General features: G+C 36.8%; 1 protein-coding gene across 1 annotated transcript; it reads left to right on the top strand.

Moving 5' to 3' along the window:
- Positions 1 to 977: 977 nt before the first annotated feature.
- LOC140137378 (sodium- and chloride-dependent neutral and basic amino acid transporter B(0+)-like) lies at positions 978 to 27,274 on the top strand. The gene is made up of 13 exons (XM_072159014.1): positions 978 to 1,214; positions 5,367 to 5,517; positions 5,897 to 6,028; positions 13,179 to 13,548; positions 13,984 to 14,116; positions 15,203 to 15,337; positions 16,849 to 16,952; positions 17,869 to 17,993; positions 18,767 to 18,879; positions 19,590 to 19,718; positions 21,299 to 21,514; positions 25,667 to 25,834; positions 26,572 to 27,274. The coding sequence occupies exons 1-13, from the start codon at positions 1,191 to 1,193 to the stop codon at positions 26,764 to 26,766; spliced, it is 1,995 nt and encodes a 664-aa protein (XP_072015115.1). The 5' UTR covers positions 978 to 1,190; the 3' UTR covers positions 26,767 to 27,274.

The following is a 27,274-nucleotide window of genomic DNA, read 5'->3' as shown; positions in this document are numbered from 1 at the left end:
GGGTTTTTATATAAGAAAGAATGAACAGTTTACCAACCCAAAGTGTTACAATTAAACATGACAACAAATAAATACAAGTCCCTACCGGCACACAACCCAACTTGAAAAAAAAGCAAGGGAATATGCCGGCATGGGATTTCCGGGTTTTCCGGGTTTTTATATACTTACATGCATAAATGACAGTGCAAATATTCACTGGCTTTCCGGGATTTGAACCTCGGACACCGGATCGAAGTTCTACCAACTGTATTAATGGAGAAGAGCATCGATGTTATTATGCAAAGGCCTTAAGTACAACAACCTGATGTTGCACTAATATATATACAGAGTCCGTGTTGCGCACATACGGCATATGGTCCCGGGCATATGGTATGTGCACCCACCCCCACCCATAGGGTGACTGACGCTACGCCACTGCCTGAAGCTGTCCACAAGTTTTTTCTATTGACTAAGTGTTATTCCCGTGTGAAACACACTCTAAAATAAAATGCTTTTTGTGGCATTTCTGTCTGCTGTCTTTTACAGTTACCGGTTTTATATTATATTGAAATTGTTCTCTGATCGCTTTCCTCTTGTTGGCGTTTCCTTCATTTATCGTTCACTTGATGCATTGGCATCAAACATTCACCGAACGCATTGGTAGCGGTACGAGCATTCAGTGTGGCGCACCAGACATCATATCAGATATAGGCATGCATAGCCTATATCAGATATAGGCGCTAAATGATTACATTTGCTGATAATTGTAATTTTGCTTATACAAATTGTTAATTCCAAATTGTATCAATAACGTGATAGCGCAGCAACCAATTAATCCAAAAAAAAAAAAAAAATTCAAGATGCTCTGTGACCCATAATGAGGTATTATTCATGTTCAGGCTTCGTAGTTTGCCAAAATCGTTAGTAGCAAAACTACGGTACGCTAGATAATGTTATAAAATACATATGAAATTGTAGACTTCTTTTGACCTCAAAATTCAAATCATCGACATTCGACTCGTTTAGCTGAAGAAGTTTATAAATAATTGTTCAAAAGGAACTACCGGAATTTTTCACGACTTTTACCAACGAAAGTTGCTTGTACATGTATATTACTCGTGTGTAACTTCTTCCAGTTTACATTGTATCTGGAGCAGAGCTCGGGCGTGTGATTTCAACAGCGGACGGTTCAGGAATAGCAAGTTACTGCTATGGAGCGTTTGAATTCTACTGAGGTAAATTTCAGTCTTTAATATCTTCCTAATTTATACCCGAATACATGAAGTAAAGACAATAATGTATAGTACTTCGATCAACTTAATTTTCTCACATAAGCTTAGCTTTATTGAATACTTCGCGGTTTTTTTTCTGAGAAAAAAATGGTTTATCTGATATTGACGCCAGATGTTTATCAAAAACTGAGAATGCCGGCGTGTTATTATCTAAAGTCTGCACAAAAAGTAGCGCAGCTGTTATAAATGCGCCTATAGCGTCAGAACTAATAATTGTGTTCACAATATTTCAACATAGAAAGAAGGATGATTTATTTACGCGAATTTTGTTTGATACCCCAACAAGACAGCGGTGTTTAAAAAAATACCCGAATTTAAAAGCTGCAGCTATTTGTATTGATTTGAAGTCAGCGCGAAGATAAATGGAGGGTTTTACGTGCCACAATGCTCTCGTAATAACCATTGATCGCTGTAAACTGCAACTTTTAAATTCGGGTATTTTTCATTAAAAACACTACTGTATCAAAATGTGCGTAAATAAACCATCCTTCTTTCTATGTAGAAATATTGTGAAAACAATTATTAGTTCTGAAGCTATAGGCGTATTTATTACAACTGTGTTACTTTTTGTGCATACTTTATATTCGCGTAACGGATATTATGCTTGTTGCATTTAGTCGTTGTCTGTTTCTCTGGAACTAGCCCGGACCCCCCGCGTGGTACACTTAAGATTTAACTCCCAATATCTATTTTCACTCTGTTATGCGCCCCAAAAATATTCCGTAATAATACTTATAATTTTTCACAAAGTCATATCCTGTCCTTCAAAATTAACCAAAATTACACACAGGATTGCCTCAATACTCTACTCTAAACTCATATCAGTAACCAAGCAGTTGTCCAACTGACACAATAGCAAAATGCACTGATATGGAACAGCTTCCTGGGGGGGGGGGGTCCGGGCAACTGCTTGGTTACTAACATGTGAATAGAGTAAAGTATTGAGGAAATCCTGTATGTAATTTTGGTTAATTTTGATGGACAGGGTTTTAAGATATGACCTTGTGCAAAATTATAAGATTCTTTTTTTTCTTAGTGTACATTTTGTCATCAGACATTAGTTTTCACTTGTTTTGATATTGTCTCCATCTGTTTGTACATGGAAAATTCTGGAATGCTAATGATTAAAGGGAACAAGAAAATCATATCTAGTAAAGTTTAGAAATTTCTGGGACATAATATTAGAATCGTACACAGTACTAATTGCTGGCACTGTGCCAATAATCATGGTACAGTAGTACACAATTAATCTGATTGGTTTGTTTTGAGGTAATGTTCTATATTTAAATATGATGTATACAGATTAATAACTGTGATTGGGTTGTGGTGATCTAATTTAAAAAATAAAAAGCTAGGGTCGGTCGGATTACCCCAATCAAACATTTTTAGGCCTTAGTAAGAGTAATTTAAGTGTAAATATTTTATTATGACGGATGAAGAAACTTAAGGGGAGATTGTAGAATGGTTAAATGGTGCAATTGGTGTATTTGAGGTAGTACTACACCCCCTGATAAATGTTCTGACATATTTTGCATTTTTCTCTAAAAATAACTACACACTGGTAACAAAAGTTATGCAAATTATAAGGAAGGAATCCAATTACTTCACTGAAATTTCAGTGATTCAAGACAAGTGGTTCATGATATATGTTAAGAAATGAGGTAGGCCTACATTCTAGCGGTACCACTTTTCATATCATAAATAACGTACCGCTTATCTTGATTCTAGTGTAGTAACTGGATTCCTTGCCCCTATAATATACATAACTTTTGTTACCAGTGTGATATTATTTTTTAAGAAAAATGCAAAAATAGTCACAAATTTATCAAGGGTGTAGTACCACATTAAGTCATTTTAGGGTTTTCTTATTTAAATTTCAGTTTAAATTTTATTTGAAAGAAATTGGGAATTTCGTTATTAAAGAAAATTGTGTTTCTATTTATTTTTTTTATTATCATTGCAAATAGCCAAGCCATTTTTTTGCGATTCAATTGGCATTTCTAATGACTAATTTGCATATTCAGTGTTTCTAAACTTTTAACTTTAGAAACACTGAATAATTATGCAAATTAGTCATTAGAAATGAAAATGACGCTGAAATTGACGTTTTAAAAAACGTCAATTTTAGCGTCATTTTCAACCTTGCTCGTACCTTTTTTACTTAATGTCCTATTACGTTGAAATTTAGCACATACAACATTTATAGCTAGATTACATAGAACGATTAAAAAATATTTAAGAGCCAAAACGATGCATTTGCGCATTCCACCCATGTGATATTTTGCTACCGCTAAAACCGAATGCTTTATAAAAAATATGTTCTATACCTTTCCGGACAAGATTATCCGAAACATATGCCGTCAGCCTACTACGCTTATACTAATCAGTTTTTTGTGATTTTGAGAACAAAGTACAAACTTTGGTCCAAGCATGCATTAGTTACGTAATCACCCTAATTATTTCGGATTATTCCCTTTCATTTGTATCATTATCATTTGTTCTTGTGTAAAGATTTGTGAATAAATATGTTTAAATGTATGCTTGAACCATATTTTGTACTTAGGTCTCAAAATTACAAAAAATGATTCAAGCAATTAGCGTAGTAGGCTGACGATACGCCACATTTGAACAAAATTGAATTAACCGTTAACGAAAACAACTGTGCGCAAATATACCCCCAAAAATCCACTTTAACATATTTGTTTTTGCGTGAAAATGGGAAGTTTTCGGGGTGGGTACAGCCACCTTGTCAGGACGAGGGTTCAATGCACAATATCATTTCATATTATGTTTGTAAGAATTGTAATTGACCGATGTATGATTATAGTTTTTGATTCTCAGCGGCCCCGGAAAATCTCATAAAATTAATACCAAAATTATGCAAAACTAGCAGGCAAATTTAAAACAAATTATATACAATTTGCTGATGCCTTATGCAACTTTTGCTTCAATAAAGTTGCAGAATCTACAGAAATCTTATGCAATATATGCGTTTTTGCAAAATCTTTGCAAACTTTTTTAAAAGTTTTTGTAAAAGGCCCGTTTTACCAATGTGGAATGACGCCTTTCAATTAATGGATTTGTGATTAACATTTTTCAAACATTATAATTAATAATGTTTAACTTGACGAAAGCATTGTACAGCTGTGTACTATCATCAAGCTGTAGCTAGGTAAAATGTTCAAATAAAGGCAATTCAATTACTATAATTTTATATGAAACCTTCTATTATCAGATAACATTAACTTGACATCACCGAACTATGTACTTTCATCAGGCTGTAGCTATGAAAATTCAATTAAATGGATTTACATTTTAAATGAAAAAACTACCCTTATAAATAACTCCAATTGTTTTCTTGTCTGATTAACAGCTCTGTACTAAATTAGCAAAACTGTGGCAGCTGGCTGTCAGCAATTTTCATTTTTTTTACAGAATTTTCCGTTTTTTATAGAATTTCCGTTTTTTACAAAATATTTCTGTTTTTGACAGCACTCCTGCTGCTTTAAAACGGAGAAAACCGTCCGTAAAAAATACCAAATTGTCTGATTGTTTTGATATTCACTGATGTATTTAGAGTGTGGAAACTCAATAATGTACTAAAAAGCCGATGGCCAAAAGTTGAAACACCCATAGCAGCCACTTATTACCATATAATACATTTGGAAAAAGATAATTATTACCATATAATACATTTGTGAAAAGATAAATCGGTCAATCATTCGTAAACCAACAGATGTGAAAAAGATTTTTTTCTTAACTAAGTAAATCCTTTCTTATAAATAGTAAACAATGTACATAGAGAAACTGACCAGGAAATGATATTAAATGAAGAAAGGGAACAAAAGAAAATTTATCTGAAGCGGGATTCGAACCGGCGACCTCTAGTTTGCAAGACCAGTGCTCTACCCTCTTTGTTATAATCCAGCCCTATAATGAACGACAATTCCAATTACCAATCTCTTCTACTGTCGCTTCCTGGGTCGTATCTCAATGTAGTCTCGCACACCAGAGGTCACCGGTTCGAAACCTGCTTCAGACTAACTTTCTTTGCTGCCTTTTTCATTAAAACTTTTCTTAATAAAATATTTATAGAAGTCAAAGGAAATTGAGGAACCAAATGATGAGAATAAGGACCGTGGCAATTGGGCGAGTCCAATAGAGTTCGTACTGGCAGCTCTGGGCAACGTTGTTGGTCTTGGCAATGTTTGGCGATTTCCATACCTGGCGTACAGAAATGGAGGAGGTAAAGCTATTAAGCAATGCAAAAACATTTGTTGCTTTTCATTTGTTGCTTTTAGTATAATATAAGTTTTTATTTTTCAAGAATATTACTTTTGCGCGATGCCTTGAACTTCCATACGATAATGAAGGTACTGTTAATTCATGACAAGGAACAAGACAGATAAAAGTTGATAGGAACTGGCTACGAAGTCTTCGACATATTCGCTCTACGTGTCGACTTTTCAACTGAATGTAATGTTGAAAGTGTAGATTATCTTGTTCGGATCGTGTAAAAATAGACAATACCATAAATGTAATCGAAACAAAAATAATTATGTCAGGTGTGCACACACCAATGTTAAAGTACTAACATAGATTTATGCCAATGTGTTTATTCGTAGGTGCATTCTTGATCCCGTATGGCGTAATGCTGGCTCTAGCAGGTTTACCACTCTTCTTCCTAGAGATTGCACATGGTCAATACTGTAGTGAAGGAGCGGTTACATGTTGGAAAGCTATGCCGCTTATCCGAGGTTAGTTCATATAACGAGAGTAATAATAACAGACCCACGCCACGGCTGCCAAACACAAAGGGGTGTAATTTATATAAACTGAGCTCAAAAAGAAACTTATAATTTTTCACAAGGTCATATCTTGAAATCCTGCCCATCAAATTGAACCAAAATTACACACAGATTTACTTCAATACTCTACCCTTAACACATTTCAGTAACCAAGCAGTTATCCAACTGACACAACAGCAAAATGCACTGACATGGGACAGCTTCCTGGACCACATTCACAGTCCAGCCCTGTTTCATGAAAAAAGTGTATGAAAAGCAGAAAGCAGCACCGTTTTATCATCTGTGCAAGGATCTTGTGTGCATTCTCACAGATTTTTTGTCCTGGGTGCCAAATGTTGGGCTGTGAAAGTGAAGGAAGTCCAGGAAGCTGTCCCATGACAGTGCATTTTGCTGTTGGACAACTGCTTGGTTACTGACATGTGTTTTGAGTAGAGTATTAAGGTAATCCTGTGTGTAATTTTGGTTCTTTTTGAGCTCAGTTTATATTACATCACTATTCTTTCCAGAGGCGGGCCATTAGAGTAGTGATCCAGGTTTCTGAGAGAGGAAGAGCTATTTTTTTAGAATCGTTTTTCGTTCGCCCAAGAGAAGGACGAGGGGCGCGTTTGGCTGGGGGTTACTCTTCCTTGGAGTTGAAAAGTGTTGTGGTCAAAATCACCGTTTGTCACTGTATCTGATCATGTGTTCTTTTCACCCCTTTTTTCTTGCATCCTTTTGGGTGGGGCGCCCATGGATGTGATGTAAGGAAACCGTTTTAAACAAGTTTTTGTTTTATTTTAATGATTTCATTTAAATACAAGATAATATAATTCAACGTACCTCTGAAATAAGACGTCAATAAAAAAGTGTTAACGTAATAAAGCGCCTTGGTAGCCATAGATATGGTGAGTAAAAATGGGTGAATACAATATACTCTAGGCTCTATGGGGGGAGTTCGTGGCCATCTCTCTTTTACTCAGTCAACCATGATTTTATTGTTGTACAAGTCAAGGGGTTTCAGAAAAACTTGGGTGATTGACCTGAATTTGCCTAACTTGTTCTATAGAGGGCGTGTTTCAAAATGGCCGCCAAAATCATTAGTTTTGACAATATCTCAGTTTCTGGAGTGCGTAGAGACACGATTTTGGTGTCTATACCTATGTTAATTTTTACTACCAAGGAATCCAATAAGACCAGTTGTTTAGTCACTGGCACCTCCTTTGAGGCAGCCATCTTGAATTTCAAAATGGCCGCCAAGAATTAACATTGTTATTTATAACTTGGTTATTTATAAGCAAAGAGCCATAGTTTTGGTGGCTATACTTTTGTTTGTAAGGTCTTATAGTGTCCGATGGGAGCATTTAGAATATCTTATTCATTAAGTTTAACATCTGCATGACTTTGTCCATGCTTAAAATGCATTTTATATGGTATAATACTATTCCAATCAGACCTAAGCTCACATGACTATTAACCTGACAGTTTCGGCTGGTCGACAGAGTTTCTCAGGAGCCTCCAAAACTGTCATTATTAGGCATTAGGCAGTTAAACTTAGGTTGTGATTGAAAGAAAACCGAACCAATTTACCATTTCATTTTGTAAGAAACTTGATTATCTTCAATAATAGCCCGGAATAATAGTTCATATATTGTCCACCAGGTCAGTTGTGGAGATTTCTACAGCTATATCTGTCTTCTGACACTTGCAGAATACACTGCATTTTACCATTGCTGCACGGCAAGGACAGGTTACACGAGCACATTTGCCGCAATGACACACTACACTCCAACATGGCTCAAATGATCTCCATGATGTCGAAGGAAGAAGGTTTCCATTCTCATGTAGAAAACCATAGTCTAGTGGATCTAAATATGCTGTTTGGACGTTGAGTTGCGTATCCAGAACATGCATGGTGGCATATGCATTGAAGAATGCACTGTAGATGCATGTGAGGTTCCAAACCTTTAGATGTTGGTGGCAGACTCTGGTGTGAAGCTGACATTGAGAAGTGAAACTGATGCGCTCTGAGTTGCAGAAAATTACTGGACTTGTTTCCAGCATCTATGACTTGCACCAAGTACTGTTCTGCCTACTGGATAGAAGAAGGACCTAGTGGAGTTGTTGCGCCAAATCCTTGCAAGTAAACCACAGGGTTGGCCTTGAGGGCTGCTTTCTGTGTGCCTATTTTACTGGTGATGACACATCCTGTGAGGCTATGTAGCGCAGGAAGCACTGTGCATATCTGAGGGCCCAATCTTGCATACAGAATGTGGAGAGGTACAAAACGGGTAGTGTTGCCTCTCCCTGCTCTTACCCACAGTTCCTGAAGACCCTCGTGAAGAAAGGTAGCCATAAAACAGCAGGGCAACTGTTACATCAGTATCGTTGGATATAACATGGACCTATCATGCAAGAATGCATACACTTGTGTTTCCAGCAGCAGTTTATTTTGGCTTGACGGCCAGAACGTTGACATGTCCTTTGGAATTGGTGTAGATAGCTCAATTGAGCTCAGTACCACTGGAGTTGCACGGCATCTCCTCAACCTCTCTGTATCTTTCACCGATGGGTCGTCATGGTAAATGTCAAAGATATAATCACATCTGCCATGGTGATGATACAGAGAGGTTGTTTCTGCAAACTTTGAGAGCAGATCAGAGAAACTTGTAAGTCCTGATAGAGGCACTCTGCGGATTGCTGAAATGACATCAATCAGGAAGGCTGAATCATCTTTATGCCGGTAGTAATAGTCATCAGGCTTGAGGGTTTCCTCTAATTCCCGAACAAGTTGGCTCTTTTCTGGTTTGGTCATTAAACCGTCACCACCAAACAGCAATGGGGAAGGTACATATGTCAGAAGATCATCAGTGCCAAGACCTCTATCTCTATAGCCACTTCGATGGCTTTCTGAACTGTTCTCTTGGGTTTTTCGTTGATTGAGGCCATTGTTTTGAGGTTCCCTCTGTGATGTGAATAGTGTCTCTCAGTTTTACAGATTTCTTGATTATCCTTTCACTGTGGAAAGCCTGGTATTTGTTCTTCCCTTTTTCAGACGCATTTAGTACATCGTTTCTGATTTCTGATGTCATCACCTGCTTGGAGACGAAGTTGTGGAGCTCTGTGGGGAACTCTGCAGAGAACGGTGACCCTCTCTTTTCAATGAACTTCATCATCTCTTGAACGTGTCCTTCTTGTTTGATAGTGACTGAAGATGATGACTCATGATGGTGCCATGCCTCCGAGGTACTCCCGTTGACACCAATAAATTATCTGTGTAGGTTTTTCACAGCCATCATTTCTTGATAGATTAGATCCCATTGAGCGATGTACTGTTTCTGCTTGGAATGTCCAATGACACCATCGCTGCATTGTGATGAAAGGTTGATGGTCTGCTCCAACTTCTGATCCAACTGCTGAGAAGCGCCCGGGTTTGTCCTTAATTGAGAAGGAATGTCCATCTGAAAAGTGACTATAAACTGTTGGGGTTGTTTCAGGTAGATTTCTTGCATCCTCTAGATACACTGTACCCCATCGTATAATTAGTGGAATCCCAAGCAGCAAACAGCTTCAGGACTTGACTTTGCTTGACTTGATAGTTGAATGGATTCCATCGTTGATTAGGGTTCTTTTGACTTTAACCTGAATTATAATAAGGGCGATACAAATGGCGAGTTCATAACATTGGTTATATAGTGCATAGAACTTCAACACAGATCATCAATTATCTAGTAAAACTATTTTCAGGGTAAAAGTTGGGAACCTGATGGTATAGCTGTGTTACTGTTTTAGAGTTGTATCTCTTTGACATTAATTAAGGCAAATTGCTTGTTTACACTATCCTTGCTGGAAAGTTGACATTAAAGCATGATTGAAGCCACCCAAAAATATGACCATGATGTGTAAATGAAGAATTTTGAAATTCAAGAAGGATTAAGTGTGCTGACCAGTTTATCTTGTGATGTCTCTTGGCACATGCTATATACTTGGTCTTGTTATATGAAACAGCTTCAGAACTTCAGATTTTAACCTGAAATGTAAAAAGAAAATGTCTGTTCAAATAACAAGTCAATTTCACAAGTTCACAACCTTGAAGTTTTTTGAAGATAAAAAGGACAATTTCGTGATGGCCATTTTGAAATTCAGGATGGCTGTCCACCCCCTACTGCGTCCAAGTCTAACATAGTAGTATTTTGGGGTTCCTTGACCCTGAAAACATATGTTTAGACACCAACGTCCAGTCTCCATGAACCTCCAGAGCTGAGATAAAGTCAAAATTAGTCAATTTGGCGGCCATTTTGAAAAGCGCCCTCATTAGAAAATTTATTCATATTCTAAGTAGTTTCGGCGGATTCCTAGACCCTGAAAACATATGCATAGACACCAAAATCATATCTCTATGAGCCTCTAGAGCTAAGATATACTCAAAAGTAGTAAATTTGGCGGCCATTTTGAAAAGCGCCCTCTACAGAAAAAGTTAGGCATATTGAGATTGATCACCCAAGTTTTTCTGAAAGCCCTTGACATATACAACAATAAAATAATGGTTAATTGAGTAAAAGAGAGATGGCCACAAACTCCACCATAGAGCCAGGAGTAATACAAAAAGTGATATAACAAAGCTAAGCTCAACAAAGCTGAGGACCCTTTACAAGTATGTATAATATTTACAATAATTTCAAAGGAATAACAACCAAACTTAAGACTAGAAAACAAGGAAGCAGGATATAAAAGGATAACAATTTCTTTGAGGTGATCAATCATAAGACAAGACACCGACAGGACAAGGACAAGCAGCTAGATGAATTTGACAAGACAAAGCCAAGACTCAAGAGAAACACGAGGGCTCAAGAAGAGCACAAAAAGAACGCTAAACCTGAAACCTGCAAGATATTTTGAGACAAAGAATTACGAGAAAGAAAGCAATGGAACCAGAGAGAAAAGATATAATGCAAATTTAATGCATTTAATTCAATTCAATTTTAGTTTATTCATCAATCATCAAAAGAATAAAAAACCCGCGATACACATATATCAGAAATATAGAAATATTACATTAATGAAAACAGGACTTGTAAGTAGAAACTACAAGATTTTTAATTGTGAAATTCAAGAAAAATTTATACAGTTGCATACGATATAAAAGAGAGATTGCGATGTTACATACGTGGTGCGTGGTCCGTGCGTTGGCCCGTGTGTTTATACGACGTTGACAACGGCGGTATACTCGTATGGTCTAATAACCAGTTAGTCTAATACAATTTCGTCTATTTATCAAAAATATAAATGCTTGTAAGACTAAAATGGTTTGTAGACCAAATGGGCATTAGACCAAATGGCTATTAGACCTATTGGTTATAGACCAAATGGTATTAGACTAAATGGTTGTTAGACTAAATGGGTTTAGACTTAATGGTTATTAGACTAAATGGTTATCGGACCAAATGGTTATAGGACCAAATGATTATTGGACCAAATGATTATTGGACGTAGTGGATATGGACCTAATGGGTTTAGACGAAATGGATGTAGACAAAACGGATATTAGACCAAATGGTATTAGACCAAATGGCAAATCCCCGGTATATTGCTAGTTTCAGCTCCAAACTGGATTGTGCTCATTCGTCACGAAGGAGAACAGGTCAATAGAGGGCATTGTGATTGAAAATTTAATGGTTACCGAGCCATCTTTCGAATTCAATACAGCATGATTTTGATTTTGATTAAAAACCAAGGTTAACATGCTGCTTAAATTTAATTGTATTTTTGTAATTCCCAAATATTATAGTTAGCAAAAACATATATTTTGGTAGATTATGTATTTATATATCATGATTTATTTTAGAAAATAAGATTTTTTTGCGGCGCGTTGTAAGAACCTCGACATACTGTAAAAACCAGCATATTGCAACGCCACCTGTGCCTTTCATACGACGTTGATGTCAATGTGAAATTTCAATGTCATTTTTATACGGCAAGTATCACACACATTTCAATGGACGATCTCTGCGTATATGAATATTGTGTAAAATGAAGTCCATTTTTATCACATCGCTGTAGCTTTATTATATTGATTTGTTTAAACAAAAAGGATTATAATAATTAGACTTTCATTCGTATGTTTATTATCCTTGATTGTCTTTAACATATTGAGAGATGACATATTTGGTGCATTTTTAACGAAGTCTCACGTTAATTTTGAACGCGCGTAGTCCTCCCTTCGATACAGAAGAGTTGTTTTGAATAGATCGACGGGCGTACGATCATGGCGTTTGGAAATCGCAATCTCTCTAATAAAATTTTATAACCAGTACGCATACCGGTATATAAAATGGTGAGTCATTTAACAGTCTCCGCAATATTGCCAAAGACACGAAATATCACTCGCTGCAGATCAGCCACTTCAACGTTTAATCGATTCTGTGCGTAGAAAGTCAAACATTTAAGCGCGCTTCCCGCCTATTTTAACATAACTATATAAATGCCGTTTTAAGACTGAAGCTCTACTTGATTATACCCGAAAAAGTGATATTTGTGAAAATTCGACCACTCGCCTAGAATTATGCTAGCGAGTGATTAACCACTCGCCTTTTAAAATCTAGACAGCAAGGCCTGCAATTAATCTATATTTTCACGCATATATAGAATTCGTCTATAGTTTGAAACACTTAAAATTTCAACTTGATTCTAAAATGAAGATGGCTTCTTTCCCCCTATTGAACTTGTTCTAATCACCCTAGATTAAAAGGGCATTTCGTGATCCACAGCATCATCCCCCCACTTTTGAGATTTTTATAACACTGGAAAACTCTGGCTACAAAGTTTATGTACAAACATTTTCTTGCAGATTAATTCGCTTAGCATAGATATCATGAAATTTGGATTTCCTTCTGGTATACCAGAACGAAATTAGAACACATTGTCTATGGAGTAGTGTAATACACATAATCATACATACTCGCAAACGCAAAATCGGAATCAACTGAAATTTCGGGAATAAGCTTTTTTCGTGGATATCTACTGAAAATGTTAAAAAAGAGGAAGCTAGGATCACGAAATACTCCTTTTATGTTAAGCTGTAAGTACACGCCAAACAATTTCTTCATTTCGTTATCTTTGACAGGTATGAGCTTTGGTCAAATGATCACAGGAACATATATAAGTACAAGTTATAATGTGGTTATCATGTACGCCTTCTATTACTTATTCGCGTCGTTTACCAGTGTGTTACCATGGATTGGATGTAATCACAGCTTTAACACAGCCATGTGCTCCGAGCTTCCTAAAGCCTGTTTAGCAATCGGGGGAATCATTACAACGAATAACTCCTGTGTACAATTGCAAGATCTTACCGAAGACCAACTTGACATGTATAATGTATCTTACGATGCAAACAGCATAAATAATACGGATACTTTTGATGGATACAACTTGTCACTTTATAAGGATCCATTTAGTGCAGACAGAATGACACCCAGCGAGGAATACTGGAGGTAAATCATTTTAGTCCCATCTTGCAAATAAATCTCTCTCGGCAGCTTTTGGAATGTCAGAAGCAGGAAAAGATGCCCAACATACAGTAGCATAATAATTAGCACCAACGAGCTTAAGCCAAAAGAGAAGCTTATCGATAAAGAAGAAAAAAAAAAAAGAACAATAAAAAAGAAAAAGATGATGAAGATGGAGAAGTTAGATATTAAAGGAATGTGAAGACGATATGAAAAAGACAATGAAGAAGTTAGTAGAAGATGCTGAATAAGATAAGAAAAAGAACAACAGCAACAATAATTACAACATAATATAACTTGCGAGTTGAGCTGCGTTAGAAGAAAATTTAAATTTTTGTTACATCATCCTAGCCCTACGCAAAATCCGAAAAGGTAGTAGCAACAAAGTGTTAAACTTTGTTGTTTATTTTTCCATTTCAGGTTTCAAGTGTTGCAGGAATCTGATTCCATGGACGAGACAGGTGGATTAGTATGGCAGCTTGCATTATGTCTGATATTGGCATGGATAGTGGTGTATATTTGTTTGATTAGAGGAATACATTCCATAGGAAAGGTTAGTTAGCGATTTTCTATATCATTCACAATGTTGTGATAGACTAATATTATAATGTATTAATTACAATGCGTTTGTAACAGTAGTGACATTAAGGGCTCTAATATTATTAGAAATCAGGTACGTTTTTTTAGACTCACGTTCATGTACAAATCCCTTCATCAGCTGACAGCTGTCAACTTTGACCATTTAAAGCAGAGCCCCTCATCTCGACGAACACGGAGAAACAAGTCTCCTTTCACCCTTATTAAATCCACCACCAAGAAGGACAAATACAAATATTCCCTTATACCAAGAACAACTCCAGAATGGAATCTTCTACCTGATTGCACCAAAGAAGCGCCCTCACTTAACATATTCAAAGGTCATCTGAAAGACATGAGCATAGCTACGCTTATTAGGGACTCACATTATGACTAGCTGCTGCTGTGACCTTCGTCCCTTTGCGTAATAGCCTACAGAGGCGTTTGCAGAGAAACTAACCAGAACCAGAACGCCATTTGACATCCAAAAGGTCCGTATGCACAAAACAAGTTAGACCAGGTCTAACATTAAACCTGGTCTATCCATGGAGGTTAGAATAAGTGAGGTATTCGTGTACTCTTTTCTTTTCCTCCTTTGCTCGTAACAAAGTCAAAAAGTACAAACTCCAGCTTATTTTCTAACTATTTACAACATCATTTTGTCCCCTAAAAAGTCTCTAAAAGTTTTAAAATGGTTAATTGCCATTGGATTTAGCTCCTTTTGGAACAACAACAAAAATCTTTTATATTTATTATTTGCTTCTTTCGCACTTGGGAGGTCAAAGAGATTTGCAATCTATTTTTTAAAAACATAACCAAAAAATTGTTATAACTATTCTAATAGCCCAATGTTATTAGATTGTCAAAGTTACTGTTACTCTTAGGAATATCTTGCGCTTGCGCTTGCGCTGACGTTGATGCGTCTAATGCACTCCCCCTTCGGAGCTCGGAGATCTCTACTTGATAGATTTGAAATTTCTTTTTTTTTTAATGTAAAATTTTGTTAAATACCTTAATGTTGGTCTGTGTGTTGATAGCTTAATGCTTGTATGTGTGTTTGCAGGTGGTATACTTCACAGCAACCTTCCCATATGTCATTCTAGTAATTCTTCTCATCCGAGGACTTACGCTTCCAGGTGCCTTAGAAGGAATCAAATTCTTCGTTGTACCAAGATGGCACCATGTTTTGAAAGCGCAGGTTAGTTGACATGTCAGTGTGTTAGTTTACAAAATTCATTTTACAGAACACTTTTCATTTGGTATTCTGACAGAGTTGAGCTCTATATCAGGGGTCCTTAGCTAAAATCCTAAAAGAGCTCCTTTTAAAATGTAGAGAATTCAAAATCGCCATTATATCAATGAGAGCAGGGGGTCGACTAATATGTAACATTGGCTTAGGGCCTCAGCTGGTAGGGTCATGGGCAACGCCCTGGAAGCTTTTGGATTTTGGCCTTTTTAGCTCTAATTTGGACATAATTTCCTGATTGATCCATGTATAAAAACGTCTTTTTTTCCTTACTAGCCGCCGTGCGCCGTTCGGAATGCGGCACTGCGCCGCAAAGTAGCGCGTGCGTCCCCAGTTGCGGTTCCCTGATCTATACCATATGAAGACGCCTCGAATCGCGCATTGAAATTGTGCAAATTCCCTATTTTAACCATTTAACCAGTTTAGCTTTAAAAATTGCAAATATTCGTTGCAAGCGCATTTGTTCAAGTTTGACATCATATTTAAACATTTCAGCTTGAAAATGACAAACCTTTGGGAGCATATTTTACCAGGAAACATCATTGCGAAAGACCCATTATTCAACTTACTTACGATATTACACCAACTTTTCCGTCAAATGTCAAAAGAAATCTTAAACGAAATATTGGGGCAAAAGACAGCGTGTCTTTATATGGCGTTATGATATGCGGTGAAACGATAATAATTGACTTCTGAAGAGAGCGTGGGTAGTCAACTATCGGGCTACTATTTGAAATCCATACACCCTGTATGGAAGACATGACCTTAATTTCCCACACAGGGTGTAGATTTCAAATGAAGCAACTCACAGTCAATGCAGGTATCTTCATTCGAAGGCGTCGGCTAACCAATCTTGTACCGCCAGCTACTTTTAAACTAAAAATAAATATAATAATTCCTAAGTCAGCCTAATGCAAACTAATGGATACTATTTCCGTATAATTTGTAAAATAGTTTTGTAATGCTGTTATCAACAGCTGTGTGGTATACCACATCGAATCGATATATTCCTAATTTTTTACAATAAGTCAGCCTAATGCAAACTAATGGATAATAATTATTTCCATATAATTCGTAAAATAGTTTTGTAATGCTGTTATCAACACAGCTGATATGGTATACCATAATAATAAAACAGATATGCGAGAGGCGGGTTACCAAACTTGTACCGCCGGCTACTTTTAAACTAAAAAAGGTACTAATTCGTTTGCCCCCCCCCGTTTTTCTTTTTTTACAATAAGTACAGTAAACTAAGTACAGCAAAAATATCGCAAAATTTCGCAAAATAGTTTTGTAATGCTGTTATAATTGAAGACAGAATTAAAAAGACTAGTTTGCGTATGACGTACTGCCTAGGTCAACGTCAATCACATCGCACCTTTGCCCGTACGTCAGATACAAGCTAGTCTTTTTAATTCGGTTCTCAATTATTTTGTGCTTTATAACAAATTGCATTTTATTAGGTGTGGTTAGATGCCGCTGTGCAAATTTTCTATTCTCTCGGTGTGGCTTGCGGCGGACAAAGTACCATGGCATCTTATAACAAATTCCATTATAACTGCTATCGGTGAGTTTAAGTGTCGAAACATCTATGTTCAAACAACTTGGTCTCCAAACTAAACTGTCGTATATGGTCTTAAACTGATTATATACGGCAATTTGTGTATATTAAACGTTTTGACACCACGGAATATATTTAACTGATTGTATTACTCTACAAGGTCGTACATTAAGGTTACGCAAGGTTTAACATTGAGGTCAAGTTAAAATACCAATTCCGATAGGAGCAGCCCGTCACCCTTAAGGTTACGCATTGCTTTCTTGCTCTACGGGGCCTTTAATATAATTGAAACTCCATTAGGATAGAACTCAAGAATGGGAGTCCACGGGCTCAGCCCTACAGGGCCTGCGGCCTTGATTTTTTGGTTGATCCTGGGCCCCATTTTTTACCCCTTCATTTCCCTCGTTCTCAAGCCCTGCCCTCTAGGGGGGGGGGTAATTTTTAGTTAAAGCTTGTCGGTTATTGTTTCTTTGTAGCCCTGCGGGTCAACCTTGAACAATATTGTCTTTGAGCGCTATTGTTTTGTTTTTTTACGACATATAGCTCAAAAACCTTCCCCATACCTTCTGCTTCTCTTCGGTTAGGTTGGCGCTTTCAGCTACTATGGCTATTTGCATCAGCTGCTATACGTTGTTTCGTGTACAATACGGTTTTTTAAAATCTATACACATTTAATTCATAACAACAGAGGGCGCTATCACTTTTAAGATATCTTAATCTTGACTTTAATTCGGCAGTTTAGTTTGGAGAACAGGTTGGCTGAAAATATGGTGTTGTATATTTCCATCTTTGAGGTGATAAAAAACAAATTATGCCGCAAAAGATGTTCATAATTAGCACCGGGAAATAACAGTTTTGGTTCCATTCGAGATCACCTTGGACTCTCGAAATATAATCATGATTTAAATTTTTCGAATTACAGAGACACGTTGTTAATTGCAGCCTTGAACAGTATAACGAGTATATTCGCTGGCTTTGTCATCTTTTCTATCATTGGATTTATGGCAGAATCTAGTGGTAAAGAGGTAGAGAACGTGGTTTCTCAAGGTGAGACATAATGCGTGCGAAGTATTAGTCATTCTCCAAATTGTCAAATTCTCTTCTGAGTTTTTCAAAGGCTTTTCATGTAACACGAATGATCATGTCGTCGCCGTTTTAACAGTGGAGAGCAGCGTGGCAAAGTGGATTTTGTGATTCAACATGTCCTGCGGGTTATCAATATAAATGTAAGCAATAACTATCAACAATACACTCAATATATTTATTGACTCAACTAATGTGATATTTACTTCGCACACTATACTCGTGCGGAACACTCTTTTCATGTTCATTCACCTGTAAAGGAAGGAGCTTGTGCACAGAAAATAGGGATACAATTTAGCATAACTAAGGAACGTGTTCCGAGATCCAGCAAGAATGTCACGGAGTGTGAATACATTGACAAGGCATTGCATTTTTAGAGTCAACGCCTAGCCTTTTTTGTGTAGTTCTGGTTTCCCAGAGAGACATGTGACGGACCCGCAAATTTAATGTAGCGGGCGCAAAATCATGATGTGTGGAAAACGAGTGCATTACATTGAATATCGAACCAAGTCATGCATCATTCTCCGTTGATATTATTCATCTGATTAAAAAATGAAGGCGTGACGGACCCGGTTCTGTAAAACCTCCAAATTGTATGCATCACTTTTCAGCTTATGAAAATTGATCTGAAAAATTAAGCAAACATCCTGTCGTATAATATATTAAAATATCCATCATTGAGTCGTGTCTTGACCATTTCTATTTTCTTTCTTTCTTTTTAATTTGAATACTAATAGGATTTGGCCTAGCTTTCATCGCATACCCTGAAGCTGTTGCACGCATGCCTGGTGGCTTCTTCTGGTCGATATGTTTCTTCTTCATGGTAATAATCCTGGGTCTTGATAGCCAGGTAGGTAAATAAAAAGCTGGTTGCAAAATTCGATCAGTATTAATCCCGCTAATGCAGTCATTCAGAATTCAATGTAGAAGTAGAGATGTGATAGGATTAAGGATTAATTACCATAGCGATATGTGAAAACAATTTTTGAATATATTGCCCTGCACTGTTATAGACTCATCACATGTCATATCTGTGTATATGTGTATCATAGAATGAATACAATACCGCTCTTTTCGAAGACACTGAGCATACGATGTGAATCAAACGAACATTGACTCAGCATAATGTGAAATTTCCATAGAATTACGATCTAGGACTTCGTGGATATTCTTTGTTAACCAATGGTGCGATGCAGAATTACAGCGTATGTCTAGTGCAGGGCAATATATATTCAAATATTGTTTTCCCCTATCGCTTTGGTAATTAATCCTGTTACATCATTACTACAGCGTATAATGCATCAATGCGCACCTTTTGGGTTTCTCTACCGGATGTCGATTTGTACCGAAAGTCCTTCCCACAATACCATATGCGTATTGCATAACAAAGGGGATGGATGAACCTATGAACTAGTCGGAGTTTCACACTTATCATCGATCCTAAAAAAGCATACTATTATTATATACTACGAGAAATACAATTGCATGCAAAGTGTTAAAATAAAATATTATTTGGCTGAAGGTTTATCAAAAAGATATAACACTTTTTTCCTGTCATAGTTTGTCGGTATGGAAATCATAATAACAGCTGTTACTGATATGTTTCCGCGTCTTCGGAAATATAAACAGTACATAACAGCGTCATTCTGTGGGATCCTGTGCATTCTTGGTTTCACCTGTGTCACACGGGTAAGTGTGTGGTATTGGACCAATATGTTTTCTTTATGTTTTCTTTGACAATTTCGCTTACAGATTATATCTATACGATAGACTCACTGTAAGGACAATGGTATTGCTATAAGTGATAAAAGTAATACTAGCATTAGAACAATATTGTAATATTTACAAAGGATGACGCCCTAAATTGGTTTAAAAAAATGTGATTTTGTAATGAACTTTAATAAACTAATAGGGCCTTTACCCTGATAAAATCAAGGCTTTATGTGCTGCATTTGTGACCAGATCTGAGAGTTTTAATAAAAGGACTGAGCAAAATACATACGATCGAAATATTAGTCGAACGCGTACGGGTTCACAACACATAAAGCCGACCGACTTCAGTCATGATCGACGGAGTGGCAGTGAAAGCTAACATTTTAATTTTTGTGTGTGGGTGGGCGGCGGTGAGATGTGTATGTGTGGAGTGTTTATGAAAGAGGTTTGTCGGGGTGTGTGCCAATATTTAGGGTAGGTGCATTATGTGTATGAGTTGGGTGGGGCGTGTTTGTGTCGAAAGACTTATGAAATTTTTGTGCAACCTGTATACTGTTAAATGGTGTAGATCGTCAATAGGTTGTTGTGATGTGTCTGTCATAATTATGTTAAAAATATTTCTTAAGAATTACAATCATTATAACCTGAAAGCATCTAAAGTCTGCACAAAAAGTAACTCAGCTGTTATAAATACGCCTATAGATTCAGAACTTGAATTGTTTTCATAATATTTTAACATAAAAAGAAGGATGATTTATTTACGCGAATTTACGCGATACCCCAGTTGTCCAATTTTGTTCAATATTGACGATACAGCAGTGTTTTGAAAGAAAAATAACCCCAATTTAAAAAGTTGCAGTTATTTGTATTGATTTGAAGTAAGCGCGAAGATAATGGCGGGCTTTACGTGTTTACAGTCCTGGCATTATAACCATTGATCGCTGTAAACTGCAACTTTCGGGTATTTTTCTGTAAAAGCGCTACTGTGTTGTTAATACTTAACGACATTTGACGAATGGGGTATCAAAATGCGTGTAAATAAATCATCCTTCTCTCTATGTTGAAATATTGTGAAAACAATTATAAGTTCTGAATCTATAAGCGTATTTATAAGGCCGTATAAAATTAATGTTTTGGTTCTCGTCCAGAGGATTTTCATGAATTGATGAGGGAGGGAGGTTTTTTTTTTTTTTTTCAATTTTAAATTAGCATTGTCAGTAGTTTTCGATCTTCTCCAACAGCGCTCGAGGAAACGATGAGGCCCTTTTTTCTTTTTTTTTTTTCAAATGTGAGATTCTGAGGGATAAACCCCTAGAGTACCACAAAAAGACTTGGAAGTGATGCTTGTTCTCTAATAAACTTATTTATATGTATGAAGATTTCATAAATCATTCCAAAGTCTAAAAAATCGAAAAATTCTAAAAATCAAAAAAAATCTGACAAATCCCAGAAATTGAGGAGGGAGGGGACGAGAACCAAAATATTAATTTTACACGGCCTAACAGCTGAGTTACTTTTTGTGCAGACTTTATAATGTTTTACCACGTACGTTATAGGCTGGTGGCTACTGGATGGCCCTCATAGATCAGTATAGCGTCAACTTCCACAGGTTTGTATTTGCCTTAGCTGAGTGTGCTGGTCTTTGCTGGTTTTACGGGCCAAGAAGATTCATCAATGACATCAGAGCTATGATAGGAGACAGAATAGTTGATTCTAAAAGATTTCGTTTTTGGCCTCTCACTTGGTGTGTTATAACACCAGGACTAATGCTGGTATGTCTTACACAAAAATAGCTTAATAAAATTACACACAATTTTGTAAAAATAGAAAGATAAAATGTAAAAGTTTCATGGAAGTTAAAATTTGCAATACATTGTGGAACAGTTATTGCAGTTTTGGGATACGTTAGACTCTGGCCTATCGTGAAAATGTTTTTTTTTTTGTGTACACAGTATTGTTTCAAATGTTTTACTAGAATAAAAAACATGATTACCGCGTATTTTTATTAATAATTTAAAATAGTTTTAATGACAACATTCTTACAATAATAAATGAAATAAATGATTGAATAATAATTAAAGCAATATATCCAATAAGGTCAGAGTTCAACATGTTGCTAGGGCAACAAAGGTGAAGCTATATAAGCACAAAAGTGCTCCAATCTCGGGTAAAATGCCATGAATGTAAACATTGACATTTGCAATACATGTTTTAACAAGGACATTTCTGGAAAACAGCATGACGAGTAAAATATCAATGATTTTCGGACACCCTGTATGATGACTGTTTCGCTGTTTTTTGCTTCAACCTAGGACTACATCTGGACTCTGGAGATTCGTATCTGTAGCCTGTCCTAGCACGATCAGATCAGGTTAAGATTGATTTAGGGTTAGTGTTCCGATTTAGGCTTGCTGATTAGTGTTAGAATTGTTGAATAGGGTCAGGTTCGCATTAGGAATAGGGTTTTTATAGGGCTAGGCTCGTGGATAGGGATATAGATACGGCTAGGCCCGAGGATTATATATGGGTTTAAAATAGAGTTATAGATCAAGTTGAGTTAGGATAAAGTGAAGCCATACAGGATGCTGTAGAGGCCATAGACAATTACGTGTACACAAAGACTAGGTTTTATTTTACACGTGACTATAGGCCTTACATGCGCCTTAAAGCTTAAGCAAAATGCCTAGCCTAGGCCTATACTGTATTTACACGTATAGGCCGATGTACTATATTTAAGGCAAGAAAATCACCAACAAAATGTGCATGTGGGTCTAATTAACAAAGTGGCATGTCTATATGATCATCAACATTGATTTTTCATCATCATTAAGCTTTCTATATGTATACGCAGGCAAGCGAAGGTTGTTGAATTTAGAAGTCCTGAAATCACAGAAACCAGCCGTAAACTCAATACTAATGCCACAAGTCCCCCCCCCCCCTCCCCCAACGGGCGCTAAAAACATACCTTAGTAGTCGAAGAAGATGCACGTTTTCTTGCCAGGGCAAATACAGTTAAATATTGAGAAATGTAAGCACAAAATAGCTAGAAAAGTCTCCATGACGAATATCCGATCCATAGAATTCAGTGTTTCTATAGGTTAAATACCACTAATTATGTATTACACGGGTTTCAATGGGGAAAATGCCTAATTTCGGGTGGAATTTTCTCATATTCAGAATTCTCACAGTTCAATGCCACTAATATCAGGTGAAACTATATGATTTAGATGCCAAATGATCCAAAATTCAACATAGGTTGACCTGAGACTTTTCTTGTTTTAACGCACTGAACCGTAAACACCTTAAAATGACAGTGCGCCTTCGAAGCTGAAAGTTACAATATGATAGGGCGAATATTTACTAAAAACCGAAGCCGTGCGTATGAATTGTGGTACTATTACAACAAAAATGTTACATAATGAGAGAAAATGTACCATTTTGAAGCATCAAACTCTAAAAAGTACTTTTTGGCTATATAACTTGATTAATTTCAGCGATTTTAATGCAGTATTTTCGAATGCCATGAAAACAAATAGTTACTCGTCGTATTTCAATGTATCGCCCAGGCCTATTAGTGGTATTTAACATATAGAACCAAATTAGTTCGATCTTTCGATCAATTATCGATGCTTGGTCAATCCTTATTATTTATTATTATTCTATCTGTCTTCGTGATCATTCCAGACCTTTCTACAGTCTGTCCACTTAGAAGTACAAACCAAATATGTGGCATCGGGGTTCGATGCTTTGCGTCACACGCACTGCGTGTTTAAAAACACGCGACGCGTAAAGAGCGTGGTGCGCTCGGCAAGCACAAATTGCGCAGCAGTTGGCGCGCCAAAGAAGTATTTAGGGCCCTACACACTTTTATAATTATTCTCATACCTCCAGTTTCCGAGGTCTATTTACTTTGTACTTCTATGTGGACATACTGTATCTACTGCTACTCTCGCCTATGTTGTGCCAATATATGATGTTATATCATCTCTCCACCTCCTCTTCTGTCTACCTCTTCTTCTTTTTCCCATTCTTGGTTGGCATTCCAACAATCTCTTTGTCCATCTGTTATCATTTCTTCTGGCAACATGTCCAGCCCATCTCCATTTTGAATGTTTGATTTTCTTCAAAAGTCTGCAACACCGGTCAGCTGTCTGATGGTCGAGCACCTTACTTTGTTTCGCAGTGAGATGTTTAACATTTGCCGTTCAATTGCTCTTTGGGCAGATTATAGTTTAGTTTCTGAATATTTAGTTAATGACCATGTTTCAGAGCCATACATCATTGTTGGAAGGACACATTGATTATATACTGTCCTTCTGAGGTATATTTTTGTTGCAAAAGATTTCTTTATGTCTTCCAAAGCAGCTCCATCCTGCTTTTATCCTTCTCAATAATTCTTCCTTCGAACAATCCTTTAACCTCAGTATTTGGCCCAGATATTTATGCTCCTCAATTGGTGTTCAATGATGATCTTTTCATCTGTTGCCAAATTTGTCATATATTTATTTTTTCCTTTGTGCATTTTCACTCCCACCTTCTTCCTTTCTTTATTCAAGTCATTAAGTTGTGTTTCATGTCCTTCACTGTTAAGGTAGTAAGGGCAACGTCATCTGCAAATCGGAGGTCTGTTAATTTTTCTCCATCAACATTGATCCCTCTTTCATACAAAGGTAGTTTTTTTGAAGATAGCCTCCATAGCTGTTGTGAATATCGTTGGTGACAATGTATCTACAGTAAACTCCTCTGGATATCTCAACAATGTCAGAAACGTCACTATCCAGATGGATTCAAAATTGTTGCATCTGTGTATATCCTCCAGAATACAATCATACCCTTCATTTATACCTATTTCTCTCAGTGCTTGGAAGAGATTATGATGTTCTATGGAATCAAATGCTTTCTCGCAATCAATGAATCCAATACATACGTAGGTCAAGTTGATATTCGTTTGATTTTTCAATGAGTTGGTTTATTGCAAGTAGGTGGTCCATGGTTGAGAAGCCTTCTCTAAGTCCCCCGTGCTCTCTTGATTGAAGTTCATCCATTTCTTTCTTTAGTCTACGTTGAAGAATTTTTGTGAAAATATTGTCCAGATGTGAGAGAAGACTAACGGGTCTGTAATTCTTGATGCCTGCTTTGTCTCCCTTCTATGTGAACAAGAATGATTTTTGCTCCTTTCAAAGATTGTGGGATTTTTTTGTGATAATTTGGTTAAACAGTTTTGCTAGATGGGTTATTACTTCACTTCATCCCTCCTTAACTAGTTGACTAGTACTAATTGTGATAACATATGAATCTTTGCATGTTATGATATTGACCAATAACTCTACTTAATAGTTGATAGTTAATCAACAACAAGCATCGAGGCAGCATCGACGGTCGATCCAAAGATCGAGCCAAAGATTTTTGCTAAGTTTAGTGCCTTAGCAAAAATTTAGTTTCGACATTATTGGAACATAATAGATGACACAACAGAAATGTAAATTTTTAATACATCGGACAAGTATAATTACGAGGACAAGACACTAACAATCTTTACCTATGGTGTACAACAGTACTGAAAATCTTGGACTCTGTAGTAAACTGAGATATTGCCAAAGAGAGTAGCCACGAGCAGAGAAATCAAAATAAAATGATAAAACCAATTTTTTTTACCATGAGCAAAATTGTTTATTTTTAAAACAAAATACTCAAAAAGAACAGAAGTAGTCATCAAAAGGCAATTAGTTTGAAATGGGACCCTCATTGTGCAGGAGTGTGCATACTCTTTGGCCCCAAAGAGTATGGGCCCGAGCAATGCCCATTTCAGTGTTATCTCCCCATTGCCAGCGACCTGTTCATATATACATATTATTGTTCTCTTCTTTTTCATATAAAATATTTGTCCTATCCTTATAACCGAATCCTTTAATCATTTTATACAGGTAATACTGGCCTTTAATTTCGTCAGTTGGAAGGAACCTCAGTACAACGATACTCCGTTCCCAGATTGGGCTATAGCTATTGGTTGGATGATAATGCTTAGTTCACTCCTAGTTATACCGGCGGATTGGATATACCTCATTTGGATAACGCCAGGCACATATAAGGAAGTAAGTACACCCTCCTAAGTAACATTGCAGTGTCTACAAACAAATAACAATCAAATACAGCCTTGTAACTTGAGATGCTTTTATCGTTATACTCCCGAAGTACAGATGTAGTATCTACATGTAAATGACATAGCAGATACTGCTTTATGAGTTGGGAGTTTTTTATCATTCTATTCCCGAAGTACAGATGTAGTTTCTACAAGTAAATGCCATAATAGATACTGCCTGGTAACTTGGAAGGTTTTTATCATTTTATGACTGAAGTACAGATGTAGTATCTACAAGAAATTGACACAGCCGATACTGCCTTGTGACTTGGGAGGTTTTTATCATTTTATTCCCGAAGTACAGATGTAGTATCTACATGTAAATGACATAGCAGATACTGCTTTGTGACTTGGAAGTTTTTCCCCCTTGCCCACCCTCTAGTGCCGCCACTGGGGTTAACTTAGGGTTAGATTTAAGGTAAGTGTTAGGATGTGGTAGGTTTTCTATATCTATTTATATCTATAATCTTGAAGGGGATTACCCGTGTAAGAAGAGTATACTGTTTGAATATAGTAAGAAATCAAAACCCCAAACGAAACGACATCTTCTTACGTTCCACTGTAGTTATAAGGAATGTGCTAGACTGATTCCTTGATCGAGAGCTACATTGTATTTTTCTTTATCTTTTATAATGTGGATTTTTTGGATACGAGTTTTCAGTTTTGCGTTTGTTTGGGTTTGATTTCCAGCGGTTCAGAGCGCTACTACGACCATCACCTTCATGGGGACCAGCGTTACTTCATCATCGACAGGAGGCCTGCGAGGTTCATAGAAATCACGGCACGGATTTTGGTGGACAGGTTGACTGCTTCAAACAATCAGAGAATCCGAAAAATGGACTCGAACCAGCGTCACAGGGGTTGGTAGATCTTAATCCTGTGTGAAAAACCAACAACGACATATGATCCCGAATAGTGAAAGTTGTAAATGTAAATGGTCTATTGTTCGGTAGTAAGCTCTATGAAAGGATGTTATAAAGTTAATCGGAAGTTCGCTTTTGCGTTTCGTTGGCTCGACCAAGACAATTGTAAAAATGAGATTTGGGAGTTGAATATGGGTTATTTTTTTAAAAATGTTTCAGAGAATAGAAATAAAGGTTGATATTTTCGTATGCTAGATATAATTTACTTCGTCATATAATATCTTATTAAACATCACCTAGTGATCATACTTTTTTGTGCCTCAGCCAATGAATTCTTGCACCTCCCTCTAAGGTCTAAGGTATCAAATGCTTTCTTGATGTTGGTTAAAACGACAAATGTAAAGTGGTCTATTGTTCGGTAGTTAGCTCTATAGGGAAAGGATGTTATAAAGTTAATCGGAAGTTCGCTTTTGTGTTTCGTTGTCTGATAATTGTAGAAATAAGATTTGGGAGTTGAATATGGGTTACAT

The sequence above is a fragment of the Amphiura filiformis genome, chromosome 17 (genome assembly GCF_039555335.1).
Source record: "Amphiura filiformis chromosome 17, Afil_fr2py, whole genome shotgun sequence".
Lineage (NCBI taxonomy): Eukaryota > Metazoa > Echinodermata > Ophiuroidea > Amphilepidida > Amphiuridae > Amphiura > Amphiura filiformis.
This window is presented reverse-complemented; position numbering and strand designations above follow the sequence as displayed.

Excerpts from the sequence above, each read along its gene's own strand:
- LOC140137378 (XM_072159014.1), top strand. The coding sequence starts at position 1,191 with ATGGAGCGTTTGAATTCTACTGAG. Across the intron at positions 14,117-15,202 it reads GAATACATTCCATAGGAAAG|GTGGTATACTTCACAGCAAC; the intron begins GTTAGTTAGCGA and ends GTGTGTTTGCAG. Across the intron at positions 16,953-17,868 it reads TTCCATTATAACTGCTATCG|AGACACGTTGTTAATTGCAG; the intron begins GTGAGTTTAAGT and ends TTCGAATTACAG.